This window comes from Bombyx mori, chromosome 25, assembly GCF_030269925.1.
Source record: "Bombyx mori chromosome 25, ASM3026992v2".
NCBI lineage: Eukaryota > Metazoa > Arthropoda > Insecta > Lepidoptera > Bombycidae > Bombyx > Bombyx mori.
In genome coordinates, this window is record NC_085131.1 from 6683133 (window position 1) to 6702552 (window position 19420).

Sequence of the window (19420 nt, forward strand, 5' to 3'; positions counted from 1 at the left end):
CTTTTGACTAGTCGGTAGAAGGCTCGTGCAGCCTCGCGACGCCACGCTACCCCTCCTTTGCCTTCAAATTACTATGAACTTTTTAATCACGTAGATAAGATTCAAAATAGTTTGTAATATTTTGCCTCAAAAAGACGGTGCCGGCCGCTGCTCTTTCAGTGGTCAAGAATAATTATTCATAGACAATAGATTGGTAAAATCTCAAAAGATGAGTGGAGTAGTAGTAGTGCAGACTTTTTAGCGAGATCGCAATGGACCAGTGTATTATTTTTAAGCTATTGCATAGATTCTATCGCGGGCTTTGAGTGCGGCAGAAATTCCGTAACGAAAATAACCTGACACCCCTACTACGCCTAATATGAAGCTCGCGTTCAACACATTCACACGTTGCGCTGGTGTAGTGTTTGTGAATAAGCGTGCGACGTGACGTCGCACTGCATGAGCATCATCAAAAGTCTGCCCATCTCTCTCTCTCACGCGGTCTAGCTTATGAATGTGAAGGGGACAGTTAATGTTTTGCTTTTGTTAATGTTTATAAATATAGCCTGGTCTTATTTTTATTATTGTCTAATTGTAATTGCATAAGTTGATACAGGTAGTTTTCCAATTACAGCACAAGAGCGCATTATGCGGCATAAAGCTCAACTAAGCTTCAGCATAATTCGGCATTGTGCGTCATGAGTCGCATTATGCTCTGTAATTGAAAAACTAACTGAGTTGAGCATTATGCCGCATAATGTGCTCTTGTGCTGTAATTGGAAAACTACCACAAAATGCTTTGCAATAGCTTTACCGCGGCAGTCTCCGAGTGCCACACGACTTTTTTTATCTATGCAATGGACCATAATACAGGAAAGGATCGATACCATTGATTCGATTCGATATGATTCTTTGGGTCGCTCCAGGATCAGATCAAGTGTTTCTTTATAAATAAAACAAGTTTTTAATAGAATTAAAATACAATTTCTTTATAGTGTGGTTTATTTGTATACATTTGGCCAAATTTGTTGTAAGCGCTCATACACACGAACGGCATGTTGTTAACGGCACAGATAACTGCAGCCGTCGACATTCCAACTGTGAAGATCAGCGGCAGCCGTCGTCAGCTTACTTAGTATAGGACTTTGGGAGTCAGTCAAGCAATTTTCTCGATGGCCATAATTAACAATTCAACATCAATTTCGTCACTAGAAATCATTTTACATATTCCCGACGCATACACAATCTTGAACTATACAGTCGACTGACAAAATGGCGGACGCGACATCGACAGTACGCTACATTGCAAATGACGCTATAGGTCGACGGCTGCATTTGTCTGCGCCGTTGACAACATGCCGTTCGTGTGCATGAGCACTCAGAATCGTAACTTTCATGATTAAAATTCATCTACTAATTTGTGAAAAAAACCCTATTTAACAATAATTAACTTTTTTGGGGAGCCATAAGTATCATCATAGATACTACCTACACTTAATATTATACGAGAGATATCATCAAAATAATTAATATAAAATGTTGGTGAATCAAAAGAGCAAATACACACAGTCCATGCGGAAATGAAAGGCATATTGAAATTTTAGATGCTTAACAAGTGATTGAAAAATCTGTCGCTAGAGAAATATTTATATTAATATAATATGAACCTGTTCGTAGTAGACCATACTTAAGGAATGCAGTATGAAAGTTGCAAATAAATATTACTGATAAATGTTGTGAAACTTTTTTAGAATTTAATAAAAACTGATCAGATTCAGATCCTTATTACACATGTATCGATTTACTATAACGATTATCGTATAGAAAGTCATTGTATCGATACAAAAGTCTCGTATTCCTTTGTATCGATCCACAAAAGTATCGGATTTGATCGAACAACTCTAATTTATGTTTATTTGTTTACCTTACAAAATTTTTCTCTGATAATACTTACCCCAGTCTTTAATAGACCTGAAATTTTCTAAAAAAAAAAATTTAAAATACAAACGCCACGGAAACATATATTATTATATATTAGTTCACAAGAACTTAAATATTGCTCAACAAAAATATCAAAAGAAAAATTACATTGATCAATCAGTATGGACATTGATTTTAATCACATAGAAAGAGATCTGCTAGACGATACTACAGATTCGTCAGTAAAACTGGAATTTAAAGAAGAAGACGACGATGAGCGATATACTATGTAAGTCATTAATATTGACCCTAGTTATATTAAAATTACACTAGGGTCAGATTGAGATTCAAATGATGAATTGCAAATAATGGCCCATCGATTTACAATCTACCAGGTCGGCCTAAATGAAAATAACAGTCTGTCCAGGCAGTAAACAGAAGATATATATTAGGGCTTTCTTGACCAACCTTGTCAAAATTTCCTCATTAATAAAAAAAAAAAAGGAAAAGTATTCATATAATTTAAATGTAAATATCTCTATAATTCATTTTTTAAATACTGTTACTATTGTTGTGGAGCATCTCATCGCCCTGAAGGTGTTCAATATACTATAATGATTAATTCTGCTTTGAAGCAATAATCGGACCAGTTTGAAACATGAGATATTATGAAATGGAGAACAGAAATCTTATTAAATGAGAGAATGTACAGTTATACCCTGCTGCTGCATTTGTTGTTTTTGTCAATTTGTAGTACTTCCCATAAGCACTAACCAGAATAAATGGTCCTAGCTTGAGAAAAAGTCTACATTCTCATTCTAAGCAACAACAATATTCTTTGTTATTTCACAGTGAGACAAGAACAAAGGTAATTAGACATATCAATATATTTAAAAAAAATACTGTAAGCTCAAAACATTACATTACACAAACATGACATTACATTAAGGGACATTTAAATGGTGTTTAGTTGTAAGTTTAGAGTTTATATAGTTTAAGTTCACTGTTTGTCTTCCTAATAAAATAAAATAAAATAAAATAAAAATTATCCATAAAACTAATAAGACCATTGATTGTTGAAAATAATTTAACAACATAAACATATTTCAGGGATCTTCTTCGGCTTGCAACTTGTGTAGAATCAAATACAGATCCAATTGAATTCAACTCCACCGATGCAATAACGGATCCCAAAACTGGAAAAATGGTTTGCCTTCATTGCTTAGGTGAAATTGATTCAAGTTCCATTAATGCTCACATGGTTAATGTTCACAATTATAGAAAAATTCTTTTCAAATGTCACATCTGTCAGACAGTTTTTCAAGAACGCAAACTTTTACAAGTCCATAGAGAAGAATGTCGTCCTCTGCTAAAAACTACTAAGAAAAAATCAATGGGACAAATAATGAAAGAAGTGGACAAGATATTAAAGAATCCTGAAAATCTATTAGATACTGTAGCTTGTCCGGTTTGTGTTGTGGAAGTGCCAAAATTTTCACTGCGGGAACATGTGGATATAGAACATAGGAAGCCTGAAATTAATTTAACATGTCAGATTTGTAACAGAACCTTCAAGTCAAAGCTTACTCTAAAAGAGCATATTAAATTAGTGCATGAAGCTGTTGAAGATTCTGAGCAGTGTGAACTCTGCGGGCAAAAGTTTAGATCTCTTAAATATTTAGCCAACCATAAAAGAAATGTGCACCCGAGTGGTGAGTTAACAAAATCAATTCCTACCTAATCAATCAGTACTAAAAACTATCTAATTTTGCTTGGATCTAGTGCATATTTCATAACAAAGTTAAAATTATTAAAATATATCAACATATAGTGGACTTCCAGTAATCTGACAAACATTTTGCAGGGTGGTATCAGACTTGGAATTTGACGAATTGTAGGATACCCTCCATATTCTGCAATTTTTGAAAAAAGAAGACTATAATCACCCAAATTACAAATCAAAGATTTTACTGTAACTACAAATCATAAATAAAAAATAGTTTTGCACTATCCATTGCACAGCACTAGATTTCCAAATCTTGAGAACTTAACTGTGTTTCAGTAGCAACATGCTTGATTACTTCCGAAGTCGGTAACACTGATCTCGCCCTAGCAAGATCAAGAATCTTAACTGATGAGATTATCTATTTTTGATTTACAATCAGTGATAGTCATGTCGGATTACAAGGGCTCTGTATTCTAAGTGTATCTTTATGGATTATAGAGAGGCAGAGTTAGTGGGGGTCAACTGTAGAAAATTGTCAATGTGTTTCAGGTTATTTTTTTTCATTTGCAGAAATTTAGAAACCAAGATAAATGATTAATTTCAGATGACCTCTACAGTACCTATATCATACAATATATTTGTTTTTATTTCAGGTGACAAAATTCACAAGTGTACTGTTTGTGGCAAAGAGTTTAAAAGTCGTCTTTGTGTTCACCAACATATGAAGCATGTTCACCCTCCAGAGAGTGCAACTGTAGTATGTCCTCACTGCCCTAACAAGATTTTTAAATCAAGCATTAATTTACATCAACACTTAAAAGTGGCACATGGGATGAAGAAGAAGACTAAAATATAATAATATATAATAAACTCATATTATTCCTTCAGCCCCCTCGACCTTACGTTTCCATCCTCAGACTTCCTCTTCCTTCTACAGAAAAACGATCCTTCAGAAGCCTAAAAGTCATGCCCCTCACGTGCCGGGCTATGATCAAAAAGCTCATAGAGCTATTACTAATTCCTACTCTTTTTCTTCCTCTGCTAATGGCTGCGCTCTCAGTAAAAATTCTTCTCCTTCTGAGGATATTCCCTCTAGTGAAATCTTCTCTTTAATTAAACTACTAGCTTCTTTTTTTTAACAAAAATCGACCTACCTGACCACGTTGTCAATGACATAATTTACACTATTTTTTCCCACCATAATGGATCTAAATCTTTTGCAGTGGAATGCCAGGAGCGCCCTCCCAAAAAACATGACTTTCTCCATTTAATCAATTTATATAATCCCGCGATCTTTGCAATTTCTGAGACGTGGCTCTTGCCACATCTCCAATTTCACATCACAGGTTATAGCACCTACCGTGATGACCGTGATGACGGGTATGGTGGTGCTGCTATACTGGTCAATAATGTCTTCCCTTCTTCTTCTCTTTCTCTTCCTCCTCATGGAGCCGGGATTAATGCCGTTGGTGTTAACATCCTTGGTATTAATTTTATCTCCATTTATTTCCCTCCTTCTGTCCCTATATGTATTCCTTTCCTAAGAAATTTATGTATTTTATTGAACCCAATTATCCTTATGGGAGATTTTAATTGTCATCACTTCTTTTGGGGATCTGACCATTGTGACGCTTCAGGTACATATTTGGCAGAGCTAATAGATGAAATAGGGTTATACGGCCACTAGACTCCCTAGACCGGGTCAAAGCAGAAGCTGTGTGGACCTAACACTGTGTTCATCCACTCTAGTAAATTCCCTAGACTGGAAACGTCTTAATTCAACATACGGTAGTAATCATTACCCTATTTGTTCTACCTTTTCCAATAGGTCTCTCCCCAGCAAAAATAGAACTCCCTTATTGCAGTACCGCATTACTGACGCCAGGTGGGACATTTACCAACAGAATCTAGAAAAAAGAATCCTTTCCTTTCCCCAAATCTCTTTTGACAATTTGGATGCTTGTTTGGGTTTGTATTCAGATTCCATTTCAGCTGCTGCAGATCTGAGTATTCCCTTGAAAAATTCAGCTTTGGGAAAATTATCTTCTCCCTGGTGGGACAGAGAATGCACAGACCTTATTAAATCCCGGAAAGAAGCTGAATTTAATTTGTTCTCTCTCACCTTCATCCCCGTCTTGCCAGACTAGGGATAGTCTGGCAAAATTATAAAAAATTTAGACGCGGATGCTCCCCTCAAAATTCTCCCAATATCTCACGGAGCATCGCCCTACAATTTATTAACAGATTGGCTCCTGCCTATGCTCCTCTTATTGATGAATGTCCCTCATTGGCAATTAATATACTCGCTGTTGATCCTTTAGACGAACCTTTCTCCATAAATGAGCTAAATTCTGTACTTAAATATGTCCAAGACTCGTTTCCTAGCTTACATGGCTTTCCCTACTCTTTTTACAAAATGTCTGGTCATCATAGTCGTCAGTTCCTTCTAAATTTAATAAATACATGTTTTATTTTTGGTTATATCCCTGACGCTTGGAAATCTCAATTAATCATCCCCATTCTGAAGCCAGGCAAATCTCCTGATAGTCTTGATCACTACCGTCCTATTGCATTCTCCCCTGTAATTGGCAAGATCCTTGAACATTTAATTAAAAATAGGTTGGAGTGGTATGTGGAAAGTAAAGAAATGATAGCAGACTCTCAGTTTGGATTCCGAAAGGGGTTCAGTACCTTGGATAGCATCGGCACCTTTATTTCTGATACGCGAATTGCCTTCAGTGAAAACCAGTCGGTTGTGGCCTGTTTTCTAGACATTTCATATGCATACGACAATGTCCTTCTTTCCGTGCTCAGGAGAAAATTACGTGAGCTGAGTGTTCCGGTAAAGATGCAACATTGCAAATGTAATTTTCTGGCGGGCCGTACTGTTAGCGTACACATCCCTGGTGATCTTGTCCACACATCGAGGTTGCTCTGGAGGGGTCTCCCCCAGGGTTCGGTGTTGAGTCCCTTGCTGTACAACATTTATACATCTGATCTACATAGGTCACTTAACATCGGATGCCATATTTTACAATATGCAGATGACCTGTGCATATATACAGCTGTCCCATCCATAGTTGACGCTGGCATATCCATGCAAATATCCCTCAATTCTCTGAATCATTGGCTTTCTGCTCATGGGCTCCAATTGTCAGCCTCTAAGAGCTCTGTTGTCGTTTTCTCTCGTAATCGAGTTATACCAGATGTACATCTAAAAATTAAAGGATCTCCTGTGAAAACTTGTGATAATCTACAGGTTTTTTACTGATGCTTCGAAACTTTCATCTCATAGTGGGACGGGTGTCTCAGTTTATTACTAAAATTCCAACATTTTCCTTCAATTCCGGTGCCCTCCGGAAACATCTGTGTTTTCTGGGGAATGCATTGGTATTTTAGAGGCAGGTCATTTTGTTTCTTCCCATAGCACTATTACAAGGGCAGTTATTTTTTTAGACTCTAGAAGTGCCCTGGACACTATCGTCAAAAACCCTTTCAGGGATAAACTCCGCAGTTCAATAGTCTCTGAAATTAAAAATTGTTTGTTTTCATGCTCGAAGAAGCAGATCGACATTATATTGGTATGAATTCCTGGCCACTCTGGCATCAGAGGTAATGAGATTGCTGATTCATTGGCCAAAGCCGCAATCTCCAGCAGCCTAGCCGACTTAAAACATCACTCTGTCTAACCTTATGATTTACTCCATTTTGCTAAGTCTAATATAAGTAAGTCATGGCAAGCCTACTGGACGGAGTCCAGTAAGACGAAGGGAGGCATAAATGCTTCAAGCCAACCCACCATTCCTACAAAACCATGGTTTTTTAAATTCAAAAATATTTCCAAACCTGTTAAATCTGTGCTCTGTAGGGTTCGTTTGGGTCATTGCTGTTGCAATGACGGCCTTTGCCCTGATTGGCCGTGGTACACGGCGCTAGTTTGTCGATAGTGAGGTGACCATGTGGTGAAATAAAATCATCGACAGAATTCTCGACTATATTTACATTTGACATGGTTAATTTTTGTATTATTTTATATTTAATTAATGATACCTAGTATATTCTTAGTGAGACGTATTTTGAGTAAATTAAATATGTATTATTATTATTATTGAGATTATCACTGAATTAATGTGAAGGTATAATATAAAGGGACATGTAGACCTCTCATTTACGGGTATTTACTATATTGTCTAAGACGTATTAAAATCTAAGTAAAATGCTATTTGACTTATGCAATAAATTATAAATTTTAGGTTTCCTAAAGAACCTAACGCCAGGGAACAATAGATTGACGTGACAGGTAGAGGAAACTGGAGACAAAGACGTATTTAACTAGCTCTAAACATTTTACTGAAAATGATTTTACCATTTAAAAATCAGGCTACACTTTGTTTTGAAAAATTCATTCGCAATTAATAGCAAGCACCAACTGCTTAACAAATACGTTTTATTCCAGGGACAGTGATTATTTGTAATTAATAAAAGTAAAATAGTTTTTTTTCAATATTTATTTCATGTTTCATTTTTCCCCATTCCTTCATCAGATAATTTATCTATAAAGAATATTGGTTTTATCAAGCACTAGCGTGTATGAACATTTTTATTGCCTTTTTGCGTGTGTGAGTGTATATGCCTACGGGAGCTTAGTGCTATTTTGCGAACGAATATCTGCCCTGAGATTTATGTATGGGTGTTTTTGTTGTGTGCGAAATATTTGGAATCATAGTTTGCGTATGTGTAGAAATATGGAATAAGTGGAATAGTGGGGATGAAGCGGCGACACTGGTTCTAATACAAAATTAGAGCAAAGGCCTTTCCAACCTTATTTATCTATTCCGTGCAGGCACCAATAATATTGCCAAAATTGGATACTTTTCATAATATAAAGTGTGCTTAAATAGCTCGACAATGTTCCATGTGTAGCCATAACCATAACATGACACTGGCAGAAATTGCTGAAAGTATCGGCAGATTGCCATTAAAAAAAAATTGTTGATGTTGTCAGAATGATTTGATAAATGTAACTATTAATTAGTAAGTATGTAAATAACATTTTAGGGTTGATAAAAAATAAAACGAGAGCTCAAATATTATAAAAACGTAAATATTGTTATGTAGAGAGATATTCTAAATGAGAATTATCTAGTTTATTCTAAAATTGGTTTGCAAGTCAACCTAGTTTCTAGACGTAAGGGATTAACCCACACTCGAGCTGCACAGTAGTGTTTCTCGCCAGATGTTCTCAGTGGTCCGCGATTCCGATCCGGTATCGGATCCTAGTAAATTCTTTTTTTTTTTTTTGTTGCTAAGATGTGTGGACGAGCTCACAGCCCACCTGGTGTTAAGTGGTTACTGGAGCCCATAGACATCTACAACGTAAATGCGCCACACACCTTGAGATATAGTTCTAAGGTCTCAGTATAGTCACAACGGCTGCCCCACCCTTCAAACCGAAACGCATTACTGCTTCACGGCAGAAATAGGCGGGGCGGTGGTACCTACCCATGCGGACTCACAAGAGGTCCTACCACCAGTAATTACGCAAATTATAATTTTGCGGGTTTGATTTTTATTGCACGATGTTATTCCTTCACCGTGGAAGTCAATCGTGAACATTTGTTGAGTACGTATTTCATTAGAAAAATTGCTACCCGCCTGCGAGATTCGAACACCGGTGCATCGCTCGATACGAATGCACCGGACGTCTCACTAGGACTAGTGTTAGAAAAATCTCTCAGGTTGAGCCCGTGAGATCACTTTAACTTCCGTGCGTAGCTGGAATAGCCCCATAAGCTACCAGCTAATAGATAGGAAAAATTAAATGAGCTAAGAAATGAGTATGTACCTATTATATTTGATCAATGTACAAATCAGGCTAAACTTCCTCTCTGTGATCTCTAAAAACGACAGGCAGGTGTAAAGGTAAGGTAAAGTATAAAGTCAGGCAACACAAAATCAATGCTTGGGGAATCCCAAAATTGCCTTTGGATTTTCCAAAAAATAATACCGTAAATCGCGGTGAATAGAGACACGTTTCAACTATGGGCATTTTAAGACTTTTTCGTACCTATTGCTAGCTTACTCTTCTATTACTATCGAATAAATTGAAGCAAGCAAAGTTTCTAATTCCGGTCACTCACATGCGCAGACCATGCATGCGCATGTGAAGGGCCGTCATACATTCATTCGCAAACTTAGCGGCTGTGCAAATGGGTTCGGTACTCAATTTGGGAACCCGTTTTCGCTTCCTCCCACACTTGTTTACGAATGTCTCACGAATTTCTCTTCTTTTTTAATTCACCAATAGAACATTGAAGAGAAAGGGAGTTTTTAATTCTTTCCCAGGCGTCCCTTGGCCGTTAGCCATTCTGTTTTTACGGGATTTCTTTTGAGGGTCCCACATGGTTGATTCATTTTGCAAGAGTTCAATGAACTCCATCACCTTAGTGTTGTTCCAATCCATGATTAAGGTACGCTACACAGTAGACGTCACGAATTATGAAAATGGCGAAACGTCCGTTACCTTCGCAATCGTGGGCGCAACTGGTCACACGAATGTGTGGGAGACTACACGAATAATCGCGGTTCGCGTGCTTTGATGTCCGTTGAAAAACCGACACAGCTTGGAAAACCATGAATGAAGCGAAAACTTTGCATAATCATTTGCAAAATAAATGTCGTCCTACACTTGCAGGTTTGCGTATTCGTGCGAATGTGAGTGACCAGTTTAACACTAAAATTATGAGCACTATAGGAAACTACTTTTAACTGCGATTTTTTTAACAGTTATTAGTTAATGTGTTGCATATTAATTGCTGCCATGTGCTTAATATTTACTAAGATTTTCTAATTCTATTTGTTAATCAAAAAAAAAATATTTTGCGAAGCAATGATAATTAGAAGGTTAAATCAGTATTAATCTTGTCTTTGTTTACCTTTAATCAGATTAAAACCAAACTATATGTATTGCTTCAAATAAAACAATTTTTTTTATTCACGAATATTCATAATTGGCAATTCTTTTTATTGTTATTTTATTACTTAGACACGTGAATGAAAAGGGGCCACTTGTTGTTATGTTGTTACCAGAGCCCACCAAAACCTGAATACCGTTATCCACCTTGACACATGCGGTCTAAGTTAAAATTGTGTACTGAAAGCGGTTGCTCGCCCCACCCTTAATTACTGCTTTATGGCAGGATGGTGCCCATGCAGGCTGAAAATATGCCTTACAGCCACTAAAAAAACTATAAGTATTATGGATTTAAAATATTTCTTACTAAGACTACTATTCAGTGATCATAGTAGTAAGGATGTAAGATGAAACAACCACTCGTTTACTCTAACTCGTTTATATTTATATGCTTTTGTATTCATAACAAAACTCTTCAGGCATAGATTAAAAAAAACCCTTAATCACAAATACAACGTAACATAAACTTAACATTTGAAGAGCGCGTTAGCAAAAGAAGCATCCGTTCACTCAAACTGAAGGTTTTTAACCTAGTGAAAAGCAAAATGGCGACCTGTCAGTAAGGCTAATTACATCTGTCTATACTCCTTCATCGAAAAAGCGGCTGACACGATAACCTAACGTAGTCGTCGCGAATTACATACCCAATCCAAACCACCGAATAACATACAGCCCCCGTCGCCCCAAACAAGTCTTTTCGGATCCTCCCAAACCACTCTCAGCTCTTTTGGGCATTCCAAGCACCGGTTGCGGTTCTTGTCGAACCCGTTAAAAGGTTCGATGCAGTGGCGTAGCTAGGGCCGTTTTCCAATTACAGCACAAGAGCGCATTATGCGGCATAATGCTCAACTGCTCTGTAATTGGAAAACTACTATTAAGTACATACAGGTAGTTTTCCAATTACAGAGCATAATGCGACTCAGTGACGCACAATGCCGAATTATGCTGAAGCTTAGTTGAGCATTATGCCGCATAATGCGCTTTTGTGCTGTAATTGGAAAACGGCTTAGGTAACCAAGGGCCCTGGGGCAAATTAAAAAATAGGGCCCCACTGCTATGTAAGTATAAATATAAAAATATGAAATACTTTAAAAATGCTAAGCTACAGCTCTTTTCTGTGCACTGCAGGGTAGGTAATAAAAAATATTAAACAGTAACAACACAAATTACAATTAATACTTGGTGTAGGTTTGGCTAATAAAACGAAATAGAGAAGAATCAAGGGTTTATTAAATAAAGGTCGGGCTTTTTTTTTCCGGGCTGGGGGCCGAACCTCTTACAAGGTCCCCGCGCCTAGGGTGCGCGCGGGTATGTGGGACTGGTCCACGATTGCGAAACCGCGGGTCCAAGAATATTTTCAGGGCCCTACCGCACTAAGCAACTCCCCTGCACTCTTCGCCCAAGCGTCCGATCCCCTCTGAGGTCAAAACATGGATGAGGTAAGGGTTACTGCGGTGAACACTACAACCAGACGGTGCAGCTCACCTCAAGGATTCCCGGCCGACGGAGCCTTCGAGGCTTAACTCGAATTCACAATAAAACGCACATCGTAGAATAATAAAACGCACATATCACTATCCGTCAAATTGACAACACTGCCAACCTACAGTAAGAATTTAGGGGAATTTCCTATGCATAACCTTTGAATTTCTCTCAACTGAGTTGTTATGATTAAAGTGGGGTTGCAGCCTGTCATATTTATTTAAAAAATAGGAAAAATTTCCAAAAGTTCAGTTTGATCGAGATTTCTGGTAAGGATTCGAGGGCCCCCTGAGCTTGAGGGCCCCAGGGCACTGCCCCGCCTGGCCCCTAGGTAGCTACGCTACTGGTTCGATGGGCAACTTAATCCACAGATACAGCCTACTGAGTTTCCGGATCTTTTTTTATTTTTATTGCTTAGATAGTTGGACGAGCCATAAACATCTGCAACGTAAATGTCACCAGCTACCTTGCGACATGAGTTCTAAGGTCTCATTTTTTACAGTACAACAGCACCCTATCTTCAAACTGAAAAGCATTGCTGATTCACGGTTGAAGTAAGCAGGCTGGTGGAGAGTATTCTTGCGATATCACAAGACGTCGTATCATCAGTAATTATGCAAATTATAATTTTGCAAGTTTGATTTTTATTACACGACGTTATCCCTTCACCGTGGAAGTCACTCATGAACGTATGTTATGTACGTATTTCACTAAAAAAATTGGTATGTACCTGCCTGCTAGATTCGAGCACGGGCACAATTGTGTCGCTTGTTACAAATGCACCGAGCGTCTTAACCTTATGGACCACGACGACTTCTCAGTAGCCCGCGATTCCGATCCTGTGGCAGATTTAGCGAAGCATTGCTCTTGTTAGGGGCGATAATAGCAAAGTCTTAGGCTGACCCCGGCCGTTTTCCAATTACAGCACAGGAGCGCATTATGCGGCATAATGCTCAACCAAGCTTCAGCATAATTCGGCATTGTGCGTCACTGAGTCGCATTATCCTCTGTAATTAACCATTACTTAATGGTAGTTTTCCAATTACAGAGCATAATGCGACTCAGTGACGCACAATGCCGAATTATGCTGAAGCTTGGTTGAGCATTATGCCGCATAATGCGCTCTTGTGCTGTAATTGGAAAACGGCCCCCGTGAGCTTACCTACACATTCGGTGAAGTCAATACAAACCCTCGAGGCTACTAGCAGTAAGTTAAAGCTAAAGAGCTAAGCTAAAGAGTCTGCATCCAACGTATTTGTTTCTATCAGAACAATTCGAAGAGCAGTCAAGTATATCGAAATGTGCTTTAAAGAGCAAGAGCCCCCGACGGTCAGACCATCGTTATTTTATAAAAGCTGAAAGTTTCTCTGTGTAACTCTGTGTCTCCAACACAGATAAGAACGACCCGCGACTATAGTTTCGATTGTGGTTACTTGGGCAGGTAACAGGCAGTAAAGGTATATAATATAGTACTTTAAATTTGTTAAAGTATAAAGTTATTTTTTTTTATATTTTCTCTAGGATATCTTTAGAAATCACGATATCCATTGCCGGACACTTTTTACAGTTGCTACCCCCTGCCAGACACCCCTAGACTTTAATTAAATTGATTATATTATCGTTATATTATAAAAGCTGGATGAATTGCAGTACAGTATTGCAACCATTTTCAAGTTCTGGTAGCCTATAATTAAATAATAAATTCATGAACAGAGTAATTGGAGTTTTCATCTAAATTTCGAACCCCACATTCGCCACAGTAAGATTTTCAAACATTATCTTTGATCATTGCATAATTTTTTATATTTGCATGTATCACACACAGAATCAGCCGCTATAAGGAAAAAAAGTATCTAAACATTTTACTCCATTTTTTTTTTTTTTAATTTATTTATTAGCCGGATACAAAGTCCATTGGCACTTTAAAATAAAGGTATAACAAAATATCTTACACAAATAACTATACTAACTTAACATTAAATACAATCAAATTATTTAAAACAAGGATGAGCTTTAAATTTTCTCAACCGTGTTTTTTATATAATAGTAAATAGATTTAAATAAAACTGGACATTTCAGTAAATCTTGGACACGGCGGGGAATTTCTTTTTGTGATGGTTGACAATGTTGACATTGATGACTACCATTTGCATTGAGTAATGAGTCTAAAGCTGATCTTGTGGGGTTATTTGCTAAAGAATTTCCATGTTTAGTTTGATTATTCTCATCAAAATCCATCAATTTCATAATATCTGTTACTAGTATTAAACGTTGAAATTTAAAAGTCGGGCAACTCAAGAAGAGGTGGGATAAGTCGGCCTCATTTCCTCCACAGTATGTACATCTGTTATTATCTATAATTTTAAAACGAAATAAATGGCTTGGAGCATAGATTATACACTTAATATATTTGAGATAGATGCGCAACTCTCATTTTTATTTTTGCTTTAGTTAGAGCCCGGGACAGCAGGCGTCGCTGCTGTCGATTATTAGTCTCCCTACCCCCCACCAGGTGGCTTTTTTAGTAATTTTAATATTTTTTATAATTAACTCTCTTTATGAAAAAATCTTATCGTTTAGAATCGCTGAAATTCCCGGTAGTACTTATGAAATATTAAAGAACGTTTGATTGTGTTCAGCATTCTAATCGATAAGACCTTTTCATACAGAGAGAAAACAGTTTTTTTAAATAAAAAGCTGTAATTCTCTGTAAGCTATTTAATTTCCCTATATTACAAACAATTTACTGTTAAAAGATAGTATGAACGTACAATTGTATAAAATTTCGAATAACAATAACTCCTCTAGATTAATCCTACTAGCGTACACATTAAATCGAAAGTTATCTAAAAGTTAATTAAGTCTAGATAATCAAATCATTCAATGTCAATTAAGTCATTTGTGCGAAATATAAACATGTCAGCTTTCCATTACAAACATAGTAGACAATTTGAATTAAATTTAATAAATTTGTTTCTTAACGATAGCAGTTCTTGCTTAAAGTTGATCGTGACAGATCATGACCTTGTATGAAAATATTACATCTATAAACACTACCTATGCTTCGTCATACAATAATTGTCATTTATACTAGCATTGTAGAGATAATACACACACTAAAGTGAATACTAAATTATTCTTAGCATTCTTATAAACATTTAGAAATTTAAGAAACGATTAACCCACAATCATGTTCATAACATGTGACATTTTGTTCTGCACAAACGTTTTATTACATGATTTGAAAAACAAAAAATGTTTAAAAAATGTAATGATGATTTAAAGTACTCTTAAATATTGATAGTTTGTACTTAATGACGCTTATAGTAATCTTAGACATGATTACATTAGTTATACTTTTATTCCCTATCTAAATTATTTCTATTCTGACGTTTCTGATGCTTTAGCTTTGGTAATACTAGATGAAACAAACAGCAGATTGAAAGAAAATCATCTTAAAGTTAATTACATTCATTACAAACCATTAGTTTACATTTTGTTACAAAAGAAACTGGTGTTCGTTACATGCAAATGAATTATAAACATACACATGCAAACATAAAATGTAAATTTATCTTTTAATCCAAATTAAATGTACACTAATATTACATCTAAATAATAGAAAGGGTTTCGAAAATTTTTATTGCACTCAACAGCAGACGAGCACGCAACCCGGCCCATGATAAGTGGTCACCAGTGCTTATAAACTTCAGCAGTGCCATAGGGGTTGCTGTCTATCACTTAAGTTTTAATAAATTATTAATATACTCAGTCACAAGCATATTGATTTCACATAATGAAAATGTAAGAAACATAATCATGTTTGGGCATTTTCATTTATATCTGCTCATACAGAAAACACAACTTAGCAAATATATTCCACAGTTAATCTAAATAATTGCAAATAATGCTTTTAAAGACCGTTGACTTTTGATCATTAATTAAAATCATCTTCTCGTAGAATTTACAAAAGGTTATTTACAAAAATTTATATCAGTATTTTCATATATTACTAACTTACTAATTACAACTATTCAAACGTAATACTATAACTATAAGAACTAAACAACCTATTTTAAAACAAAATTGGCATCAATTTAGTTCTTATGAACTATTTCAATTATTAATTTATCAATTATAAACATATTTAAAAAAAATTAAGATCCCTTGAGAGTTCACGTTCCTTGCTGAATCAGTTTCTCTTCTGAAACGGAGAAACAAAGTATCTTAAGTATGTAACAAATATTGAAAAAATACGACCATGAAAAATTTAGTGTTAATGTAATCTTACTTACAAATTAATATATTACATAACACGTTCTGGTTCAAATATAGTGCATCAATCTTTTCATGTTTCAGACATTTTAGTGCTCCTTATAATTTTTCCATAAAATTTTGTCATTATCAAACCTTTGACTACAAAAATAAAAACATTATTTTATATTGGGTAGAAGGATGAACGTGGTCACAGGCCACTTGGTGTAACTTAGTTATCAAACACCAGGAAACAAAACGTGAATGCCATCATCTAACTTTGGATGTGAGATCAATTGTGCTGTATTTTATTTAAACAGGAAAGCATGACTGATTGATCATTCCAAAAAACTAGTTCGGGCCCACTTGACAATAAGCATATAATACGCTGAGTTGGAAAACATAAATACTTCCACCCACTCGAGACAATTTTATTATCTGAGGTGTGTGTGTGATAGTACGAGACTTAATACCGACTGTTTTGATCAAAACTTAACATATATGATAGCTAGGCAGCAGAAATAGGAAGGACCATTAGTTGGTACTAATTCATTTAATTATATTATGAATAATAATTCTGTTAGCAAATAATATACCGGGAAAATAGTGTAAACTCACCGTTATCAAGGCATCCGAAATAGCATTTCATTTTCGATCTTCGAGGCATGCTGATTTTTAATAATAAACATTCTGTAAGAAATGAAAATAGTTACACAGGCTTACGAAACGCTAACGAAGAAAAAAGTATTGGAGCCAAGTTATGTCTAAAGAGAATTCAAAACAGAGTTTCTCAATGTCTAATCGTCTAATATTCTCATAAAGCTAAAAGTTGCTCTAAATTAATACTGCAACGTAAAATAACTCACACCAAGACCAAAAAAAAACGATTTAAAAAATTAAATCGTTACGACATTTTGAAAACTTTTTTTTTTTTGAGATTGTTTTACGGCCCTGGAATTTTGAAAACTACAAAGCAGTGTTTCCACTTACGTTTTTTTTAACACATTTTACCCTAGTTTCTTTTGAATTTACCCTAAAATTTCCTAGACAACTTTCATAAATCCTTTATATAGAAAGCGTAAATAAAATACAGAAAATAAACCACAGCATATTATTTAATGTAGGTATATATAATATAAACGCCCCCAGAAGATCATAGATCTATAGGATTAGAATTTTCAAGGAAGTCGACGCATTGCTTTTATATTCTTTTGCTGCACAACCTAACACTGTTCGGTTCTAAAATTGAGCAATTGTTTGCTGGCAAAGTTGGGAACTTTCTATGAAGCAAGCCGTTCAGGGTTTCATTAGAAAGCCTGTTTCTTTTGTCAGTTTTTAAATTTGAGAACACTGAATAATCTTTCCACCTCAGTCTTTGAAGAAGAAACTGCTAGCAAAAGTGAAATGACAATTACAAGGTTTTCGTAAATGAAATTACCATGATAATCTTTCATGGTACATGAAGTACCTGTATATTACAATACAAGTAAGTTCTGGTGACATCAACGAAAATAGGTAAATAAAATTTTGGCGGATTATACTTATTGGGATTCTGGGGAATCCCTAAGAAAAAGCAGTGGCTTAATCTATGATTTACTTTACTAGAGGGTTACTGTTGAATCAAACCTTTATAGTTTTTATACACAACTCTGTTTTATTCTTTTACTTGTCAACTCGACTTAATGTCATTCTCTCTCCATAAAATAAAATGTTCATTGTTTTACTTTAATTATCGTTTATTTTAAAATTCACAACAGTTACTAGTATAGGCTTTGCTTTTTACCCCGAAATATCCTAAATCCTGGTATTTTTTAAATTGTCTTTATCATCCAAAATATCAGCTATTTTTCCCTAAAAAAGGGAGAATTCCCTAAAAGTGGAAGCACTGCTTCAAAGTACGCTACATTTTTTATTGAGTCAGAACTCATATCTGCCATCTAGTGAGTTTATTAGATCATTAATGCCTAAAAGTTACAAAAATGACGTCGCCACAGGAGTAAGATGACGCTAGTTGTATGTTATTTTCCTTTGTATGGGAGTTGCACCCCCCTGGCTTGGAGTCTGACAGTGGCCAAACCTCAAACGATTAATAATGGTTATAAATTTACGTTCATTGGCTCCTTTATATTTATCATACCATGGCTTACTTGGAAGTTCTTTTTGGATTTCTGCATACCAACTGCCTTTATGCTTTGAGCATAATTTCCAATAGCTTTCCCATAATTAGAAACATGCTCCACTGACTTCCGTCATTAAATTCAAATAAACCAGAAATATTATCATTGTTATTACTAGGCTGCGCTAACTTCTCTAAAAAACTTTCTATCCACTCATCATTTTTGGACAGATTTCTATTAATGTTAATTCTCTTAAATCTTCTAATAAAATTCCACACTCGGGATACTGGAGTGAATCTATTAAAAGATGAACAAAGACTTTTCCAACTGTCTTTCTTAGCCAGTTTGATAATAATTTTTTTCCTAGAATCTATTTTCTTATATTCTATATAATTGTCCATTGTCATATTACGTCTATAATTAGCTAACGCTTCTCTTGATTTAGTTACAGCCTCAGCACAAGTATCATTCCACCAAGGAGCTGGAGGAGCAGACTTTTTACTAGAAGATTTGTGTTTTAACAATGGAATACAGTTTTCTTTTAAACTAAGTAGCAATTTAGAAAATTCATCATATTGAACTAAAGGATCAACGGTTGAAGGAGAAAAATTATCAAATATATCTTTGGATTTGTCTTTGTACATATTCCAGTTTGTTTTATTATATAAATATTTATGTATAGACTCTTGAACTGTATATTTTTGAGTTGAGGTAATGATGTTAACAAAAGTAGGTAAATGATAGCTCCCTAAAGAGTCGTCACCGACATACCACTCACAAAGTGGTGCAATATCAGGGCTAACACAAGTAACATCAATGGCTGATGCATTATTACCACGTCTAGAAATAGTAGTAGGGTCACCTGTATTTAAAATACATAAATCAGCATCATCAAATATATCAAATAATTCACGACCTCTTGAATTGGAAGTATCACAACCGAAAGCTATATTGTGAGCATTAAAATCA

The 19420-nt window shown here is 35.7% G+C and overlaps 1 protein-coding gene and 1 long non-coding RNA gene across 5 annotated transcripts; one reads left to right on the forward strand and one right to left on the reverse strand.

Moving 5' to 3' along the window:
* Nucleotides 1-945: 945 nt before the first annotated feature.
* LOC101743776 (PR domain zinc finger protein 5) lies at nt 946-8135 on the forward strand. Of its 3 annotated transcripts, none has more exons than XR_009976625.1 (4): nt 946-2188; nt 2535-2767; nt 3010-3611; nt 4279-8135. XR_009976625.1 is itself a non-coding variant. In XM_004924438.5 (3 exons), exons 1-3 carry the CDS (start codon nt 2082-2084, stop codon nt 4479-4481), a joined length of 912 nt encoding a protein of 303 aa, XP_004924495.2. In that variant the 5' UTR covers nt 946-2081; the 3' UTR covers nt 4482-8135. The 3 variants fall into 3 exon arrangements, 1 of the variants encoding a protein (XP_004924495.2); XR_009976624.1 differs by lacking the exon at nt 2535-2767 and adding an exon at nt 3764-4174; XM_004924438.5 differs by lacking the exon at nt 2535-2767.
* Nucleotides 8136-14783: 6648 nt separating this feature from the next.
* Nucleotides 14784-17287, reverse strand: LOC134201363 (uncharacterized). Of its 2 annotated transcripts, XR_009976621.1 has the most exons (4): nt 17201-17287; nt 16953-17024; nt 16376-16496; nt 14784-16284 (listed from the first exon to the last, which is right to left on the reverse strand). It is a non-coding gene; the product is annotated as an uncharacterized LOC134201363 (long non-coding RNA). The 2 variants fall into 2 exon arrangements; XR_009976622.1 differs by having other exon boundaries at nt 16953-17213.
* Between the last annotated feature and the right edge of the window lie 2133 nt (nt 17288-19420).